This window comes from Nycticebus coucang, chromosome 8 (genome assembly GCF_027406575.1).
Source record: "Nycticebus coucang isolate mNycCou1 chromosome 8, mNycCou1.pri, whole genome shotgun sequence".
In the NCBI taxonomy this organism is placed as follows: Eukaryota; Metazoa; Chordata; class Mammalia; order Primates; family Lorisidae; genus Nycticebus; species Nycticebus coucang.
The window spans coordinates 97,253,146-97,273,921 of NC_069787.1; the positions used below are offsets into that span (position 1 = coordinate 97,253,146).

General features: G+C 42.6%; 1 protein-coding gene across 1 annotated transcript; it reads left to right on the forward strand.

Annotated features, from left to right (window-relative positions):
- The first annotated feature begins 16,823 nt into the window (after window positions 1-16,823).
- LOC128591975 (IQ domain-containing protein F5) lies at window positions 16,824-17,278 on the forward strand. Its single transcript, XM_053599798.1, has one exon. It carries the CDS (start codon window positions 16,844-16,846, stop codon window positions 17,264-17,266), a length of 423 nt encoding a protein of 140 aa, XP_053455773.1. The 5' UTR covers window positions 16,824-16,843; the 3' UTR covers window positions 17,267-17,278.
- Window positions 17,279-20,776: the final 3,498 nt, after the last annotated feature.

A 20,776-nucleotide genomic window follows, 5' to 3' on the forward strand; every position in this document is an offset into this window, starting at 1 on the left:
ATGTCTACATGTAAAAGACTGAAACTGGACCCACACCTTTCCCCACTCACAAAAATTGACTCAAGATGGATAAAGGACTTAAATTTAAGGCATGAAACAATAAAAATCCTCCAAGAAAGCATAGGAAAAACACTGGAAGATATTGGCCTGGCGGAAGACTTCATGAAGAAGACTGCCATGGCAATTGCAACAACAAAAGTAAACAAATGGGACTTCATTAAACTGAAAAGCTTCTGTACAGCTAAGGAGACAATAACCAAAGCAAAGAGACAACCCACACAATGGGAAAGGATATTTGCATATTTTCAATCAGACAAAAGCTTGATAACCAGGATCTGTAGAGAACTCAAATTAATCCACATGAAAAAAGCCAACAATCCCGTATATCAATGGGCAAGATACATGAATAGAACTTTCTCTAAAGACGACAGACGAATGGCTAACAAACACATGAAAAAATGTTCATCATCTCTATATATTAGAGAAATGCAAATCAAAACATCCCTGAGATATCATCTAATCCCAGTGAGAATGGCCCACATCACAAAATCTCAAAACTGCAGATGCTGGTGTGGATGTGGAGAGAAGGGAACACTTTTACACTGCTGGTGGGACTGCAAACTAGTACAACCTTTCTGGAAGGAAGTATGGAGAAACCTCAAAGCACTCAACCTAGACCTCCCATTCGATCCTGCAATCCAATTACTGGGCATCTACCCAGAAGGAAAAAAATCCTTTTATCATAAGGACACTTGTACTAGACTGTTTATTGCAGCTCAATTTACAATCGCCAAAATGTGGAAAGAGCCTAAATGCCCACCAACCCAGGAATGGATTAACAAGCTGTGGTATATGTATACCATGGAATACTATTCAGCCATTAAAAAAAATGGAGACTTTACATCCTTCGTATTAACCTGGATGGAAGTGGAAGACATTATTCTTAGTAAAGCATCACAAGAATGGAGAAGCATGAATCCTATGTACTCAATCTTGATATGAGGACAATTAATGACAATTAAGGTTATGGGGGGGAGCAGAAAGAGGGATGGAGGGAGGGGGGTGGGGCCTTAGTGTGTGTCACACTTTATGGGGGCAAGACATGATTGCAAGAGGGACTTTACCTAACAATTGCAATCAGTGTAACTGGCTTATTGTACCCTCAATGAATCCCCAACAATAAAAAAAAAAAAAAATGTTCATCATCTCTATATATTAGAGAAATGCAAATCAAAACAACCCTGAGATATCATCTAATCCCAGTGAGAATGGCCCACATCACAAAATCTCAAAACTGCAGATGCTGGCGTGGATGTGGAGAGAAGGGAACACTTTTACACTGCTGGTGGGACTGCAAACTAGTACAACCTTTCTGGAAGGAAGTATGGAGAAACCTCAAAGCACTCAAGCTAGACCTCCCATTTGATCCTGCAATCCCATTACTGGGCATCTACCCAGAAGGAAAGAAATCCTTTTATCATAAGGACACTTGTACTAGACTGTTTATTGCAGCTCAATTTACAATCGCCAAAATGTGGAAAGAGCCTAAATGCCCACCAACCCAGGAATGGATTAACAAGCTGTGGTATATGTATACCATGGAATACTATTCAGCCATTAAAAAAAATGGAGACTTTACATCCTTCGTATTAACCTGGATGGACGTGGAAGACATTATTCTTAGTAAAGCATCACAAGAATGGAGAAGCATGAATCCTATGTACTCAATTTTGATATGAGGACAATTAATGACAATTATGGTTAAGGGGGGGGAAGAAAGAGGGAAGGAGGGAGGTGGGTGGGGCCTTAGTGTGTGTCACACGTTATGGGGGCAAGACATGATTGCAAGAGGGACTTTACCTAACAATTGCAATCAGTGTAACCTGGCTTATTGTACCCTCAATGAATCCCCAACAATAAAAAAAATAATAATACTGTATATAAAATATGTGTAAGAAAAGAGCATTAAAAAGGCATACTTTTGATGAGAAAATATAAAAATGTGTTCTTTATATAAAAAAATCTTTTTATCTAATTCAGAAGTCAATTAAAGGTTGTTTCCAAATATTAAGCAAGATAGAAAGGAACCAGTAAGTAAGAGAGAGAGAAATATGAAGTAAGTTATGAATATGAAGATGTCTTTTTTGGTAAGGAAGGTTCAAAAGAAAAGCAAGTAATTTTGTATGAGAAAACATCTCCTATAATAAATTTTTGTCCTAAGATAAAATTACTGGTTATTTAAAAAAGAGAAAGTATGGGACAAAGCGGAAAGTCCAAGTATGTCATCAATGGTCTGAGTAGGTTGTGATAAGATTTGTGAAAAGAGAATTTATAAAAGAATTTTGTGTATAATTAAGTTGGCTATAATTAGAAAGAGATTGTTTATAAGTCTTTCTAAAGATTGAGATTTGGTGATGAAAATACTTCAAATTGTATATAAAACCAGCACATTGTACCCCACAATTGCATTACTATATACAGCTATGATTTAATAAAAAAAAGATTAAGATTTGATATTAAAAGGACTAATATCAAACTAAAAAATATTGTTTCCTACATTAGAACAAGGAGGTTTTCTTAAAGTATTGATTTGTTCTTAGCAAATTTTTTTTTTTTTTTTGAGACAGAGTCTCACTTTGCTGCCCTCGGTAAAATGCTGTGGCGTCTTAGCTCACAGCAACCTTAAACTCTTGGGTTCAAACGATCCTCTTGCCTCAGCCTCCCAACCAGCTGGGACTACAGGCACCTGCCACAACACCAGCTATTTTTTAGAGAGGGGGGTCTCAGGCTCAGGCTTGTCTCAAACCTGTGAGCTCAGGAAATCCACCTGTCTAAGCCTCCCAAGTGCTGGGATTACAGGCGTGAGCCACCACACCCGGCTCTTAGTAAAATTCTTTAAGCTTTTTTTTTTTTTTTTTGTAAGATCATTAATGTCGACCCCATTAGCCAAGATAACTTGCCCAGTCCCCCAAGTCCCCAGAATTAGCCTCAGGACAGGCTGGATCTTTACCCCAATACATGTCATGCCAACCCATAGTTCCCAGAGGCAGAAGGAAGGCATCCAATGTCTCTGACCTGAAAACCTGGTCCCTTTGCTCAGCCCTGGGAATCACTCACCAGGACTGGCCATGTTCTTACCCTGTTTCCCCGAAAATAAGACAGTGTCTTATTTTAAGGTGTGCTCCCAAAGATGCGCTAGGTCTTATTTTCAGGGGATGTCTTCTCTTTCCTGCAAGTAGTCTTATTTTCAGAGGATGTCTTATTTTCAGGGAAACAGGGTAGCATAATTGTAGAAGGTTTTCATTTTTCAAAAAGTTTTCATTTTTTATTCTGAATTCTGTTTCTTTTTCTTTCTTTCTTTCTTTTTTTTTTTTTTGAGACAGAGTCTCAAGCTGTCACCGGGTAGAGTGCCATAGCGTCATAGCTCACAGCAACCTCAAACTCTTGGGCTTAAGCAATCCTCTTGCCGCAGCCTCCCAAGTAGCTGGAACTACAGGTGTCTGCCACAGTGCCCAGCTATTTTTTGGTTATAGTTGTCATTGTTGTTTGCTGGGCCTGGGCTGGATTTGAACCCGCCAGCTCTGGTGTAGGTGGCTGGTGCCTTAACCGCTTGAGCTATAGGAGCCAACCAATTCTATTTCTTTTATAGTCATCATCTAAACTACTGACAATTTCTCTTTCTCCTGAGATCTATTTAATTTTCCTAATTCAGTTTGGAAATGCTGTCTTTTTCATTTAGAATAATAATATCGTTTCTTGAGATAAAATCTTTCCTTTTCAAACTTCTTAGATTTGGATCTTAGAAGTTTATTTTTGCTGTACCTTGATGCACATAATTTCCAGGTCAGACATCACTACCTTTTGTTCTTTCTCCTTTAAAAAAATATATTTTTTAATTTTACCTATTTAAAGCAAAAAAATATATATATATTTTTTGTTGTTGTTTGTTGGACAGGGTGGTATGTCACTTCTTCAGCCAGCCTTTTATTTGACTGCTATAATCCACTCCTGCGCCCAGTTTTAGCTCTGAAACATTATGGCCCAATGCTGAAACATTTATCTTAAAAGAGTAGAAAAGCAATGTTTTGCTCCAGTATGACTTGATTCTATACACTTTGTTTTTTCTTGATGTGTCTGAATTTTTCCATGTAACCAGAAAACATTCCATGCTATTATTAAAAGCCTGTATTCCCTTGCAAAAGGTACTAACTAGTTTTCTTGTGTACATTACTCTATAATACATGATATAGTATATGCTTATAACTCTGAACACACTCTTTCTTGTCTAATTAACTACAGCAGCTAATGAGTTGTGTTATTCAATAATAATGCACCCAAATAGCTCTTTCCTATCACTGTGCAAGTTCTTCAAATGCAGCAACTATGTCTGTTGTCTGTTCCATCTTTTTTTTTTAATACCATACAAAGGAGACGGTGCTCGTGAAAAAAAAAATGACAAGAAATGATAAAAATGATTATGGCAGATACTGCTTTCTCTACAGCCACTCAACTCCTTCATAAAGGTTACTCTGGAAAAAAAAAAGGTTACTCTGAAAAATAGTATTGGTCTAGACTTTCTTTTAACCCACCTGGGAAGAGTTGTCAACACCTCCTGCTGTACCTGGATAAACAACTCTGATATTGTTGAAACACACACAAATAGAGGACACCTGGAAGCAAGCCCCACTGGTTTCAGGCAATGAAGCCACCTGAAGGATACTTCTTTGAACTCTTTAGCAACCTCTTGGATCCCTGGGATCCTGAATTAGTTCACTGCTCTAGACAGGCCTGATCACCCTGCTTGTACTAGTGGTCCTCCTGGACCTGGCAAAATGCATTCTGACTATGTCTTGTCAATGTTGCACTGATATTGTGTTGGTCAAGGTGTTATATTAGTCTGATGAGACAAACTTCCATCTCCAAATCCAGGGAGGTTGGCAGGCATATGAAATATACTAATTACATTAAAGAGGATATCTGAGTCAAAGTGGACTGCAGGACAATCCTTCAGATGGCTTTGGACCTACCCAGTTCTCCACCTTTCACACTTGTAGTTCTCAAGAATAACTCTAGATTATTCTGGAAATGTAAGATCCTGAGATAAGTAGGAACTGTCTGGAATAGCTCAGTTCCAATCTACCCTGCCCCTCAAACAAGATGTCCTCAATGCTTTGAGACCCAGCAATTCTTGTTTCCCTAGAGTAAAATACCTAGGGCAACCTGTTGTTTTTGGGGGGGTTCCCTCAGCTGCCATGCAAGTGGAACACAGGCAAACATGATTCCATCTACTTTGGAAACTTTCCTGAGCCTTGAGAGATCATGGTGAATCCTAGGGTTCTGTTGTCCTTTGGTGCCTATCAGTAAGGAATAAATCTGCTTCATGTAACATGTTGCATATGCGTACATTCTGTCTCACTGGACTCAAACAAGCTAATAATCAGTACACAATTAATATGTTTCACAGCTAACAAATCAGATAACATAGATAAAGTGAACTAGAAACACAAAACTTGCCAAGACTAAATCATGAAGAAATAGAAAATCCGAATAGACTTATAGCTAGTAAGCAGATTGAATCAGTAATCAAAAATCTCTCAACAAAGCAAGGCCCTGGACCTGATGACTGCACTGGTGAGCTCAGCCAAACATTTAAAGAACTAATTCTTTTCAAATTCTTCCAAAACTTGAAGAGAACAGAGCATTTCCAATTCATTTTCTAACACCGGAATTGCTCTAGTACCAAAGATGATACAAGAAAAGAAAATCACAGAACAATATTCTTGATGTAAAAGTCCTCAATCAAATACTAGCAACAGAATTCAACAGCAAATTAAATGAAATATATACCGTAACAAGGTAGTATTTATTCCTGGAATGCAAGGATGGCTCATGATACAAAAATCAATGTAACAGGGAGGCCCCTGTGGCTCAGTGGGTAGGGCACCAGCCCCATATACCGAGGGTAATGGGTTCAAACCCGGCCCCAGCCAGCTAAAACAGCAGTGGCAACTGCAACAAAAATAGCTGGGTGTTGTGACAGGTGCCTGTAGTCCCAGGCACCTGAATCACCCTAGCCCAAGAGCTGGAAGTTGCTGTGAGCTGTGACATCATGGCACTCTACTGAGGGTGACAAAAAAAAAAAATCAGTGTAACATATACCACATTAACAAAATGAAGGTGAAAAATAAACATAATTATCTCAATTTATGCAGAAAAAAATTGACGGAATTCAGTACTCCTTCAAGATAAAAATAAAAAAAGTAGCCAAAAGTAAGAATAGAAGGAAATTAACTCAACGTAGTAAAGGCCATATGTGAAAAGCCCACAACTAATATCATACTCTACAGTGAAAAGTTGAAAGCTTTTCCTCTAAGATCATAAACAAGGCAAGGAAGGATGCCTATTTTCACCACTTCTATTCAGCATGGTGCTGGAAGTTTTAGGCAAAGAAATTAGGCAAGAAAAGGAAATAAAAAGTATCCAAATTAGAAATGAAATGTAAAATCATCTCTGTTCATTCATAATAACACATATGATGTTATATTTAGAAACAAATAATTTACATGCAAAAAACTTAGAATTGATAAATTCATCAAAGTAGCAGAGTACAAAATCAACACACAAAAATCAGCTGCACTTCTGTACACTAATAATAAACAATCTAGAAAAGAAAGTAATTCTATTTACAATACCATCAAGAAGAATAAAATACTTAAGAGTAAACTTATTTGAGGAGGTTAAAGACCTATACTTTGAAAGCTACAAAATTAATGAAGACACAAACACATGTAAAGACTTGCTGTGTACATGGCTTTATAAGACTTTATATTGTTTCAATTCAAGTCTTCTGTAAAAAAATTATATTAATGAAGACTTTATATTATTAAGATGTCAATACTGCTGGGCATGGTGGCTCATGCCTATAATCCTAGCACTTTGGGAGGCTGAGGTGGGTGGATTGCTTGAGCTCATGAGTTCAAGACCAGCCTGAGAAAGAGCAAGAGCCTGTCTCTAAAAAATAGCCAGGCTTTGTGGTGGGCATCAGTAGTCCCAAATACTCAGGAGGCTGAAGCAAGTGGATCACTTGAGCACAAGATTTTGAGGTTGCTATGAGCTATCATGCCATGACACTCTACCCAGGGCTGCAGAGTGAGACTCTGTCTCAAAAAGGAAAAAAAAGGATGTCAGTACTACCAAAAGGGATCTACAGATTCAATTTCCCAAAATCTCAATGGCATATTTTGTAGAAATAGAAAAATTCATTATAAATTTATATCAAATCTAAAGTGACAAAATAATTTTGAAGAAGTTGGAGATCTCATATATTGTATTTCAAAACTTATTACAAAGCTACAGTAATCAAAATAGTGTGGTATTGGCATAAAGACAGACATACAGACCAGTAGAAGAAAATAGAGCCAAGAAATACACCTTCATAGATATGGTCAAATGATTTTTAGCAAAGGTACCAAGTCTACTCAATAAGAAAAGGATAGTCTCTTCAACAAATGGTGCTGCAAAAAATGGATACTCACATAGAAAAGAATTAAGATGGACTCTTCTATTACTCTCATATTCAAAAAGTAACTCAAAACAGATAAAACACCTAAACATAAGATATGAAACCATAAAACATTTAGAAGAAAACAGAGAAAAGCTTCATAACATTGAATTTGGCAATGATTTCTTAGATATGATACCAAATGCACAGGCAACAAAGAAATAAAGATAAATTGGATTATATCAAAATAAAAAATTTCTATGCATAAAAAGAAAGAAACAGAGTGAAAAAGGAATCCACAGAATAGGAGAAAAATGTAAATCATGTGTCTAATAAGGTATTAAAATCCAGAATTTAGGCTCAGCGCCTCTAGCACAGTGGTTACAGCATCAGCCACGTGCACCAAGGGTGGCAGGTTCAAACCCAGCCCGGGCCAGCTAAACAACGACAACTGCAACAAAAAAATATCCAGGTGTTGTGTCAGATGCCTGTAGTCCCAGCTACTTGGGAGGCTGAGGCAAGAGAATCACTTAAGCCCAAGAGTTTGAAGTTGCTGTGAGCTGTGGTGCCACAGCACTCTACTAAGGGAAACATAGTGAGACTGTCACCAAAAAAAAAAAAAAAATCCACAATTTATCAACACCTGCATACAACAACAGGATTAAAAAATAAATTTAAAATGGGCAAATATTTGAATAGATATTTCTCTAACAAAGATATAAACTTGCTAACAAGAATACGAAAAGATGCTCCTCATCATTAATCATTAGGGAAGAGCACATCAAAAACACAATAAGATACTACCTCATACCCATTAGGAAGACTACCATCAAAAAGGCAGAAATAAAAAGTATTGGTGAGGATGTCAAGACTGGAACCTTCACACACTGCTGGGGAAAATGTAAGATGGTACAGTTGTTTTGGAAAACAATATGACTGCACCTCAAAACATTAAAAATAGCCAGGCATGGCTACTTAGGAGGCTGAGAGGGGAGGACCACTTGAATCCAGGAGTTCTGGGCTATGGTTCATTATGCTGATCAGGTGTCCACATCAATATGGTTACCTCCCAGGAGCAGGGGGCAACCACATTGCCCAAGGAGGGGTAAACTGACTCAGGTTGAAAATGAAACAGGTGGGCTCGGCGCCTGTGGCTCAAGCGGCTAAGGCGCCAGCCACGCACACCTGAGCTGGCCAGTTCAAATCCAGCCCAGGCTCACTGAACAACAATGATGGCTGCAACCAAAAAATAGCCGAGCGTTGTGGCGGGCGCCTGTATTCCCAGCTACTTGGAAGGGGGAGGCAGGAGAATCGCTTGAGCCCAGGAGTTGGAGGTTGCTGTGAGCTGTGATGCCATGACACTCTACCCAGGGTGACAGCTTGAGGCTCTGTCTCAAAAAAAAAAAAAAAGAAAAGAAAAGAAAATGGAACAGGTCAAAACTTCTGCACTGATCAGAAGTAGGATTGCCCTGTGACTAACATTGCAGTCCGGCCTGGGGAACATGGCAAAACCCCATCTCTTAAGACACACACACACACACACACACACACACTAAAAAATTAGAAATAGAATTAACATATGATCCAGCAATTCCACTTCTGGGTATATTCCCCCCAGAATTGAAAACAGGATCTTAAAGAGATATTTTCACATTCATATTCATAACTACATTATTCATGTAGCTAAAAGGTGAGAGCAATCCAAGTGTCCATCTGAAGAAGATGAATAAATAAAATGTACATATGCACACAATGGATTGCAGATACATGTAAATGTAGTCATAGATCACTAAAGATAAGAAAAATTTGCATTACTTCTTTGAAAACTGAAGAAAAGTGTTTAAAAAGAAATCCCTACTATATTCAGCATACGTATTGGTCATCAGACCTGGAGGCAAATAAACATAACAATCATGATTAAACTTTTATAACTGTTTCTTTTAATAATATATCAGTATGAGATGTACTTAGAGTACTACCTACAAATACATATGCTCTCATAATTCATTGAGAATATTAAGTTATTGAATACATTTTTACTCTCATGACACATCACACTTGGTAACACTAATAAGGTAGATTTAGATAACACTTAAATCATGATTACAAATGTTTAATTGAATATTTTCCTTTCTGTAGCTGTGAAATGTAAAGCTTAGATTTGCTTCCATCAGGCCTCTTAAACCAAACTTCATCATGGTTAATTGTTGTAATTACAGCACTTGTAGGACATTCATCTTTTTTATCAATACATATTGTTTGTCTGCGTATATACCATTCACCATCATAATATAGTCTTCCCTCTTCAGATCTAGCACTGTGCAGATGTTTTTCCAGTTTCACGGGTGGTTCTGTTTTCACTCTGTGTGGACCCAGTGTAGCCATTGCCTTCCTTATTGTTGTCCAGACTTCAAGAATATCAAGATCCTGTAGCATATAAACTATATATGCACCTTTGTATGAATTTGCATATTTTCCTGTAAAGTTGCCAGTGGTTCCAAATATTCTGGTGCTTTTCCAGCTATCATTTCTTGTAGTTTTGCATCCACTTGACTTAATCATTCTTTATAAAGTTGATCTTTGAGATAGGTAAATTGTTTTTCAAGATTGGACATTTCATCTAAACATTCCATTCTTCTTCTTTCACAATGTTCATCATCCATTTCTGAGCTATCTCCATCCTCCGAGACCGAGGAGCTCTCTGTGTCCTTGTCCTCAGAGCTGCTCCCCTCATTTTCGGCGTAGTCCACCTCCATCTCATCATGATGGTTGGTCTCCTTCTTATCCCCTCGGGAATGGACTGGCATTTTCCAGCCACGCCGTCGCTTCCCACTCCTGGCGCCCAGCTCGGCCACCACCACTTCAATCCGCTTGAGACATTTTCATCACACTGGTTAACATAGCCTTCCTGGCATTTTCTTAGTTATTGTGTTAAGACAAATATATTCTACATTTACTAAGTTTCACCTATACCCTTGTAAGATGCACCACAGGTGTAATCCCACCAATCACCCTCCCTCCGCCCACCTACCACCCCTCCCTCTCCCCCTTCCCCCTATTCTTAGGTTATAACTCAGTTATAGCTTTCATGTGAAAGCCATAAATTAGTTTCATAGTAGGGCTGAGTACACTGGATACTTTTTCTTCCATTCTTGAGATACTTTACTAAGAAGAATATGTTCCAGCTCCATCCATGTAAACATGAAAGAGGTAGAGTCTCCATCTTTCTTTAAGGCTGCATAATATTTTGTGGTATACATATACCACAATTTATTAATCCATTCGTGGATCAATGGGCACTTGGGCTTCTTCCATGACTTAGCAATTATGAATTGGGCTGCAATAAACATTCTGGTACAAATATCTTTGTTATAATGTGATTTTAGGTCTTCTGAGTATATACCTAGCAGAGGAATTACAGGATTGAATGGCAGATCTATTTACTCCAAACATCTTTCCAAAAGGAATGTATTAATTTGCATTCCCACCAGCAGTGTGGAAGTGTTCCCTTTTCTCCACATCCACACCAACATCTCTGGTCTTGGGATTTTGTGCTATGGGCTAATCTTACTGGAGTTACATGATATCTCAAAGTATTTTTGATTTGCATTTCTCTGATGATTAAAGATGATGAGCATTTTTTCATATGTCTCTAGGCCGTGCGCCTGTCTTCTTAAGAGAAGTTTCTCTTCAAGTCCCTTGCCCAGCCTGCAATGGGATCACTTGTTCTTTTCTTGCTTATACGTTTGAGTTCTCTGTGGATTCTGGTTATTAAACCTTTGTCGGAGACATAACCTGCAAATATCTTCTCCCATTCTGAGGGCCATCTGCTTGCTTTACTTACTGTGTTCTTGGCTGTGCAGAAGCTTTTTAGTTTGATCGGGTCCCAGTAGTGTATTTTTGATACTGCTTCAATTGCCCAGGAAGTCCTCCTCATAAAATACTCACCCAGACCGATTTCTTCAAGGGTTTTCCCTGCACTCTCTTCTAGTATTTTTATAGTTTCATTTCTTAAGTTCAAATCTTTAATCCAGTGAGAGTCTATCTTAGTTAATACAATGTTAAAGAGCAATGGAGACAATGGGCAACCTTGCCTGGTTCCTGATCTAAGTGGAAATGATTTCAATTTAACTCCATTCAATACGATATTGGCTGTAGGTTTGCTGTAGATGGCCTCTATTAGTTTAAGAAATGTCCCTTCTATACCAATTTTCTTAAGTGCTCTGATCATGAAGGGATGCTGGATATTATCAAAAGCTTTTTCTGCATCAATTGAAAGAATCATATGGTCTTTATTTTTAAGTTTGTTTATGTGTTGAATTACATTTATAGATTTACCTATACCCCCAGTTAAACTTTTGCAGGCATCCTTCCAGCTCAGATTCTATTTCTAAAAAGCTAATATAAGATGGGGCCTGACCCACAGAACACTCAAGTCTGCCATCGGTTGTAGCATTGGGCCACCACCGATTACCCAGTTATGAACTTCCCACAATACCCTAAACAAACAATATCGAGACTCTCTAAATATCTCCCAGACCCAAGAGCCAGTGTTAAAGCAAATATTTCTCATGGGCCAGGGCCTCTCTCCAGGTGAGGTAAACTTAGGACTTCTGTTGTGACTTGAAGTCTTGGTCACCCAGGGTGGGACAGGATTGGGCTGGGACAGGAAGGAAAGAGAAAGGGTCTTTTGTGGGCAAGTGATCTCTGCCCATAGTCCTGGAGCAAGGATCTGAGGTGGTAGTATAGGATCTTGGACTCATTCTCAAAATGCACCTGCCTAGAATTCCTGGCGGTGGCAGTAGGCATTCAGTGTACAGAAGAGAGAGAGTGTCTCTCTCTGGTGGGATTCAGAGGGTTCAGAACTTCTATTGGTTGCAGCCTGGAAAAATCACATTCTGTCTTCCTTCCTGCTCCCCCCCTTTCTCTCTGGGGTCCCAAGTCCCCACATTTCCCCTCTCTCATCTCCTTCCCTGGTGTCTCCCTTCTCGGTCTCCTCCATTCTCAGTGCCACCCTTCTCCTCAGTCCCACAGCGTCCCAGCCTCCTCACCTCAGACCTGGGAGCTTTCAGCACCAACCCATGCCCACTCCTACCCTTACTGGGGCAGAGGACAGAAGAGGGACTGACAGGATTTGTCTCTAGGGATGGAGAGGAGTCTTGCAGGCTATGAGGACTTCGGGTCTCTGTGGAGAAATGGGCTATGGGTAGACAGTCCATTTTTTCCATCTATTCATTATTCACACTTATTTTTCACCTACTGTGTCTTGCTACTGTGTGGCCTTTGGGGTCAGAAATATGAAAAATGCTCAGGCTCTGCCATCCAGGAGCCAGTAAGGGAAGGGGTTAGTCAGCAAGAGTGACTCCTCTCTGATGAGGACCACTGCAGAGATCTGTAGAGGGATCTTGGGATGTCTCAGGGCACAGGAACCACCCTGTCACCCCTTGTGGGGCTGCTGGGAGGACAGCTATGCCAGAGTGTACATATAAAGGTCATTTGTCTGGGTGTGGGGGTGGAGCTGCCACAGAAAAAATGCCCCAGGCAAGGGCCGGTGGCAGGGCCATCTTAGCACAGCCCACTCCCAGGACACCCACTCACCCTCCTCTGCAGGCTGTGGGCTGGTAGCACATGCAGAGGGCTGATCCTGCTGGGACGCTCAGTGACCTCCGCTTTCTTCTTTCCACTCCTCCCTGAAGGCGTCTACTGAGAACGTCTGCGGGGACACTCTAGTAGAGGAGGGGAGAATGGTGGAGATGGTATAGGAGGATGGGGAGAGGCTCTGGAATGCTGGTGCTTTTGCGCCCGAAGGTCAGCCTGTGGTCCTGAGGAGTGCTTGTGCCTTGCTCCCTATGCTGTGTCCCTTTGCCCAACCTCCAGGAGGCTTCACCCCATTCCCCATCAGGTGCTCACCCAGCACACCCCAAAACCTCCCCTTGGATGGTTTCTCAGCCTCTGTGGTGACTCCTTCCTGCTTGCTGACTGGAGTTTGAGGTGGTCCTGGAGGTACTGAAGGCCCAGTACCCTCCTGTCCGGGAGGTTCATCACATCCACCAATGCCCTAGGCCCTGGGCCTTTTCTTGTCTGAGTCTCCCTCCTTTCTGGGCTCCAGTCATCTTGTTCCACTGGGGTTGGAATGTGGGATCCTTCCTGTGCCCTTGGAGTACAGGGACCCTTATCCCTGCCCTACCACCTCAAACACACTTAGATCCTCCTAGATAATTACTGCATTAGAACCAAGATGGAGGGAGGTATTTAAATCAACTTTTATTGAGGCATAATTTACATACATATGATAGCATGTATCCATTTTAGGTATACATTTCATCTATTTTTTTTGACAAGTTTATGTACATGTGTGACCATTATCAAAATATGGAACATTCCACCACCCACATAGTTCCCATTCAGTCCCCATCCTGAAGTCTAGGCAACTGCTGTTGTGTCCCCATCAAGGTAGTAGCCCTTTCTGCCGCTCACATACATTGATTCACAGAAAATGCCCTCTTTGGAGTCTAGATTCTTTTGCTTGGCTAATTTTTTAAGGTTCTGGATGGAGGTTTCTTACAATTTTTTTTCCAGAAACAATGAAAACTCAAGCATCAGAGAAGTGTGCAGATGGGGAGTCTACATGTCATGGTTTAGAGCCAAGTCTCAGAGTGGAGCAGAGCTGGGATGATGACTGGTCAGCTGGGAGCAGGTGAGCCACACAGAGTCTCTGCACCTCAGGCCTTTCATCTGTGAAGTAGGGCTAATTCACAGCCTTCCTGTTACCATGCATAGTGGAATGTGGTGAACAGGCGCTTGACTCTGGAGCCAGACTGATGGAGGCATTACATTGATGTGGATCTCCTAAGGCCTGATCAACACCTTTATCTTCAAATGGATGCTTCCTGCCCTTTTCCTGCCCCACGTGGTTTTCCCACTACTTCTCCCACCCTCCACCTTACTCCTTTCTTCACTGCTCCTCTCTCATGAACTTCACATTGACACCCCCCAGTCTCAGATAACCTCCTCCCCTTCCCTACTCCCCCCAGCCTCACATTGGCCTCTCCTATACTCACCCTTCATGTGACTCCAAATGTATTCCTTAGTGACACTGGTGCTGTGACTTTGAAGGGCCTGGGAATTCACAGTGTCAGGTGGATCTTTAGAGGCCAACATCATGTGTGTGGGGGGACAACCATGTGTGCAGCAACCACCCTCATCTGTCTGATTGTGGCCTTGAGGCCCTGAGGGGGCAGGAGAGCACTTGAGCACATCTGAGCCTGAGATGGGGCCCTGGCTGGTCCTGGGGGCTTCATGGGGTTTTTTTTGGCCTGTGTGTATCCAGCTCTTGGGGCCTGTCAACCGAGGGACCCAGAAACGGGGTTGAGCCACAGGAGGGGGTTTGTCTTGTTTTCCCAATTCCACTATCCTCATTGGAGGTGATGGTTATTAATTTTTGTATCTTCCTAGGCCCCACCCCCTTTTAGGATAAAGCCTTTATAACACACACATATAAATACGTGCTTATATTGGGATTAGGGATTAATTTATTTTTCATCTTGATTTGTTTCATTTACTAAAGATGGTACATTCATCTGTACATGGAGAACAAACTTTTATTAGTTGGTATGCCATTGTTTAAATGAACTGAATACCATTTAATATCAGCTGGGTTTTAATGAGTATCATTATATACCTTTGCATCAATGGGTCCATGTTTGGGTGTTCTTTGTAGCTAGAAATCGGATCACTCTGATGAGAAAGAAAGGACAAGTCTTCTAGGTTTTCTCTAGAAGGGATTCACCCACTGGGAGGCATCTGGCTGCCTGCATCATAGGTGCTCTTGTGATGTCATCGGTCCCTCCTCTCCTCCACTCTTCCTGGTGAAGCTGTGGCTGGAAGGGTGCAGACCTGAGGGTGATGGAACCAACTTGCCCCTAACCATGGGTAATTTCATGGGTAGTTTACTAGAGTGCAAGACCTCTGGGGATTTGACCATTTGTCCCCAAGTCAGGGGATTGAATGCTTTGTAAGAGGCGATTGACTTAAGCTTTCTCAGGGGGCAAATAACATTTCCTAAAGTTATGAGAGGATCCCACTTGTGTCTGAAGTCCCATACAAAACTAGAAAGCTGAGTCTGTGGTTGACTTGGTACTTAGTGGTGGGGAGGGTACCCTTACTTTTCCCCACATTTTCCCCTTAACTTTGATTATAGTAGGACAGCAAACTACTTTAAATTGTCATCAAAGATAATGATGAAATCACATTGAAAGAACAGACATTGAAGGAGCAAAGGCAAGAAGAGGGAAGTACCTTCACCTCCAACACCCTCACTCACTCCACAGCCATTGCCTTCCCTGCAACTCTAGGTAGATGGGTCCAGGATCTGCTGAGTTCAGGGAAAAGCTTGACTTATGGCATCTCTAATCCTTGTCCAGTGGAGTGACTCAAAGGCCTGTGCCCATGCAATTTATTGTCAAAGCGAGACTCCAGTGACTGACTCAGGGGCCCTTTTCCTTATCACATCAGTACAACAGGCACAAACTCAGGATGTCCCAGGCAAACAGGTGGAATGAACAGGGATTTGGCCCCTCCTTGGTGGCCCTTTATTTGATTCCTTCCTAGGTAGAGAACTGTGAGTCTGGATGAGATATGCAGTGTAGATTGTGGCAAGGAGGGAGACAGAGTGTGAACCCAGACCACAGAGGATTGGGAGTTGTGAGTGAGGACTGTTTTTGGAGAATGTAAGGCCCAAAATGTGGCATGGTGAGGTCTAAAATGTCTGTGTTAGTGTGTGTGAGTGTTTACATTTGTACTGATGTACATGTTAACCAAAGTTTAAGCTGTTAATAATGTGTGAGGTAAAAGTATCTTTTACTACTTTGGGGAGGCAAAAGGACACAGTGGGTGGTGGGATTGACCTGAAGTCAGAGTTGAGAAGGCAGAGCCAGCAAAGGATGCAACTTCTTCAGGAGATGGGAGGGCTCATGAATCCCAGATAGGTAGTTGGGCCCACGTAGAACTTGTAGCTCTTTTACCTCCAAGTCACTGTGTTCTTGCTCTAAACTGGCCAATAAGGTCCATGGAAAATAGGGTAAGGCAGCTAGGATAGGTGTAACCCCATTTTGCAGGTGGGGAAATTGAGACTCAGAGGTCAAGGTGAGGTATTCATGTCCATTAAGCTGAGGGTGGCAGGGGTGGGACACCAGCCTGGTCTCCCTGCCCAGTGCTCCTGACTTTACAGGAAGGGGCTATGGTTAATAGAGGATCAGAGGCCCTTCTTGGCACATTCTCAATGTTCTAAATATCCTAAGTGTTCTCTGATTTCTCTTGCAAGGCCCCAAAGAGAACACCACCATGACGCAAGCATCTGCAGCTGTTTTCATCCAGGCCTGGTGGCGGGGCACACTGGTGCGACGAACACTGTTGCATGCGGCTCTTAGAGTTTGGATCATTCAATGCTGGTGGAGACAGATGATGCTGAAGATGCTGAACTTGAGGCGGAGGGCGGCGCTAGAGTTCTATGCACGGCAAGAATGGGCAGCTGTCAGGCTGCAGTCCTGGGTCCGCATGTGGCACATCCGCCAGCGTTACTGTCGCTTGCTCAATGCTGTGCGCATCATCCAGGTCTATTGGCGCTGGCATAATTGCCATTCCCGTGGCTTTATTCAGGGCCATTATGAACTCAAAGAAAACCAACTCGACATTCAACTTGAAATCTCTCTGGGCTCACAGGCTTGTAAGGTGCAACAATGCATACCCCTTCCAATAAAAGAATGACCAGGTCTGCTATATCTGTCCCCGGCTCTTTTGGTCAGAAATATTTTCGGGAGGTCATTGTTTGAAAAAATGATAACAAATACTAAGCAGGACACAAGTCAGCTGTAAGGAGTCAGTGGGGGTTGTCTGGCATCCTATGTAATGTGGTGGTGGATTCTGAGAGCCCCAGTCCTTGATGAATAGGATCTGTGATTGATTAGAAAGGTCTGCCATAGGAAGAAGAGTTGGAGTTTCAGTGTCACCAAATCAACCCACTCTGGAGAAACTATGTAAATGGCGCCCTTCCAACTGTGTCATCTTTTTATGGCTTTGCAAATTTTTTACTTTTTTTTTTGTTTTTGAGACAGAGTCTCACTTTGTTGGCTTGGGCTTGCCTCTCAAAAGAGTGAAACCCCATCTCTAGAAGTAACCGGGTGTTGTGGCAGGCGCCTATAGTCCCAGCTACTTGGGAGGCTGAGCCAGAAATAAATCTTAAAAATTTGCAAAGCAGGGGTCAGCGCGGTGGCTCACGCTTGTAATCCTAGCATTCTGGGAGGCTAAGGTGGGTGGATTGCTTGAGCCCAGGAGTTCAAGACCAGCCTGAGCTAGAGTGAGACCCCTGTCTCTACTAAAAAAAAAAAAAAGAAAGAAAAAAAGCAAAAAAACTGTTCAGGCATTGCAGTGGTTGCCTATAGTCCCAGCTACTTGGGAGGCTGAGGCAAGAGGATGGCTTGAGCCCAAGAATTTGAGGTTACTGTAAGCTATGATGCTATGGCACTCTACCCAGAGTGACAAAGTGACTCTGTTTCAAAAAGGAAAATATTTATTTCTATACGTTGTAAAATGTACATTAAAATCTTTTATTATGCTCTCATTTTTCTCTTCCTTGAGAGGAACCCACTTCCAACTCTCTTTGTTCTTCCTCTCTCAACACTGTTTGTTCTTCCTAAATAAAATCTCTTTGTTACCCTGAAATTTGCTCTCTATTCACACTACCTGTGATGCTCCAGTTTTATTTTCCGTTTCCACTCACTTTTGCTTGCAATTTCAACTTTTGCCGTGCCTGGTTGAACTTTCTAGCTCAGCCCCATGATCAAACCAGATCAGCTGGGTTCAGGGGACTGGGACCACCAACCCCCAACAGTATTTACACTTTGGAAATTTGATAAGGGGGGGGCGGAGATAAGATGGCTGACTGAAGCCAGCTTTTCATAGAAGCTTCCATCCAGAAGGAGAGTTAAAGAACAGAAATTTAGCAAGTAACCTGGTGGATTAGAGCTGCACCAAGAGAGAAGTTTGAAGAACACACATCAACCCTGCTGAGGCGAGCTGTGACCCCAAGGATACAAACAAAAGGTACAAAATCCATCAACAAGCAGACAGGAGTCCCCTCCCCCATGAGAATGGCTCAGAGTGCCCCACAAACAAACGAGCAGAGTTCAAAGGTCCTCCCACTACACTCCACGGGAGAGACTCTCTAAAAACTGAACCTACCTCCCCTACTAGGGTGCCACGGCATTCTCCTGCCAGGCATAAAATTGTATAAAACTGTGTAAAACTATATATTCTCTACCTGCAACTCTAAGCTTCCAGCACTCCCCTCCACTCTCACTCTGAGGTCTGGAGGCCTGTCTCCTAGGAGTCCAGATTCTTGGGTGATTTCTTGAGGGGTGTGGACAGGGCCTAAACTGTAGCTGGTCAGTGCTGACTCTGCCGCACGGGAGTGAGGAGAGGATGGTCGGCTGAGAGGGAACCACGCTGGAGCAGCAGCTGTCTTTTGGCAACAATATGGTTCACCCCCGGATATCCCGAAGTCACACCCCCTGTCTCCCTGGGCAACCAGAGGAAGCCGGGCATCTACTCAGGTGGCAACCACCACAGAACAGATCTGGGATGGAAATGCTGGCCCCGTGAGTAAAGGGTTTGCCTGAGGTGGTACTGGCCTGGGTGGAGTGCAGGGACTAGAAATGCATGTGCAGAGCCAGGAAGTTCCCAGGGTGGGGCTGACCCAGAGAACAGCTTTACTGAGCCTAAGATGCACCTGGCCCTCAGGGGATCGTCAGCGTATAGACAAAGGAAGATAGGTGGCTAGAACTGACAGCTAACCAAATACAAACCTGCAGGAGCAAAGACAGGGCCTGAGGCTCAGGCTCTAGGAACTCAAAACAGCTTCTCTTCTGCAGGGGAATTTAGCAGGGACAGAAACAGATTTCCACAAAGTTGTTCTGTTCTGTTCTGTCAGTAACATCAATCAGGGGCGGGGCTGGCTAACACCCCCCAGCCTCCATCAAGCGCCAGAGGTTGTCAGGCCTCACCTCCTCCTGCTAGATAGAGGCAGAGCGCAGCGGCCTGGCTGAGCAGAAATAGATTTCCTTGTGATTCAGGCAGGTGCAACCTCCTGGAGTATCTGTTCACTACAGGCAACTGGGTCACAGCCCTGCAGGGCTATCAGTGACTGGGTATGACAGAGGTACAAGATGGGGAAGGAGGCATCAACCTTCCCAGACTGATCTATTTGCTGGATGGGTCCTCCTGACTCCACGGAGCACCAGAGCAAGCCATACCTGAGTAGTCACCAGACCCCTGTGATCCAGTTGCCAGAGACCTTTTAAACTCTACCACCTGAGACAGATGCTGACTGAGACAATTGATTTGGATTTTTTGAACTGAGCCAACTGTCCGAGGACTATTCAGGTGGTGCCCTGGTGTGTGGTTGTAGGAAGGTTTGATTTTCCTTTTCCAATTGTTGCCTGTGGGAGGCGGGGTGACTTAACTGCTGATATTTCTCCACAGCTGAGACTTCAACCCAGAGTAACTGTTTCGCTAGGGTTGAACAGAGACCAGCTGAAAACAAGACAGAACCATTTAGCCCCACCACACCAAACAGGTCCCCAGTTTCTCAGGCCATAGCACTGTACGGGTCCTTGACAAAGGGGATTTTTCCAGGGGAAAAATCAAACGGTGTAAAACAATCATGGGGCAGAATCAGTGGAAAAACTCTGGTAACATGAATAACCAGAATAGATCAACCCCCACAAGGAAAGATATGGCAGATGTAACTGAAGATCCCATTCATAAACAGCTGGCTGAGATGTCAGAAATCGAATTCAGAATTTGGATTGCAAACAAGATTAATATAATGGAGGAAAATTTGGAATTAGAAATTCAAGGAGCAATTCAAAAGTCGGAATTAGAAATTCAAGGAGAATGGGTGGCGCCTGTGGCTCAGTCGGTAAGGCGCCGGCCCCATATACCGAGGGTGACGGGTTCAAACCCAGCCCCGGCCAAACTGCAACCGAAAAATAGCCGGGTGTTGTGGCGGGCGCCTGTAGTCCCAGCTACTCAGGAGGCTGAGGCAAGAGAATCGCTTAAGCCTGGGAGTTGGAGGTTGCTGTGAGCTGTGTGAGGCCACGGCACTCTACCGAGGGCCATAGAGTGAGACTCTGTCTCTACAAAAAAAAAAAAAAAATTCAAGGAGAAATTCAAAAGTTGTCTCAAGAATTTAACGAATTTAAAGACAAAACCACCAAA

What these genes read in the sequence shown, in the direction of transcription:
- LOC128591975 (XM_053599798.1), top strand. Translation starts at nt 16,844, where the DNA reads ATGACGCAAGCATCTGCAGCTGTTTTCATCCAGGCCTGGTGGCGGGGC.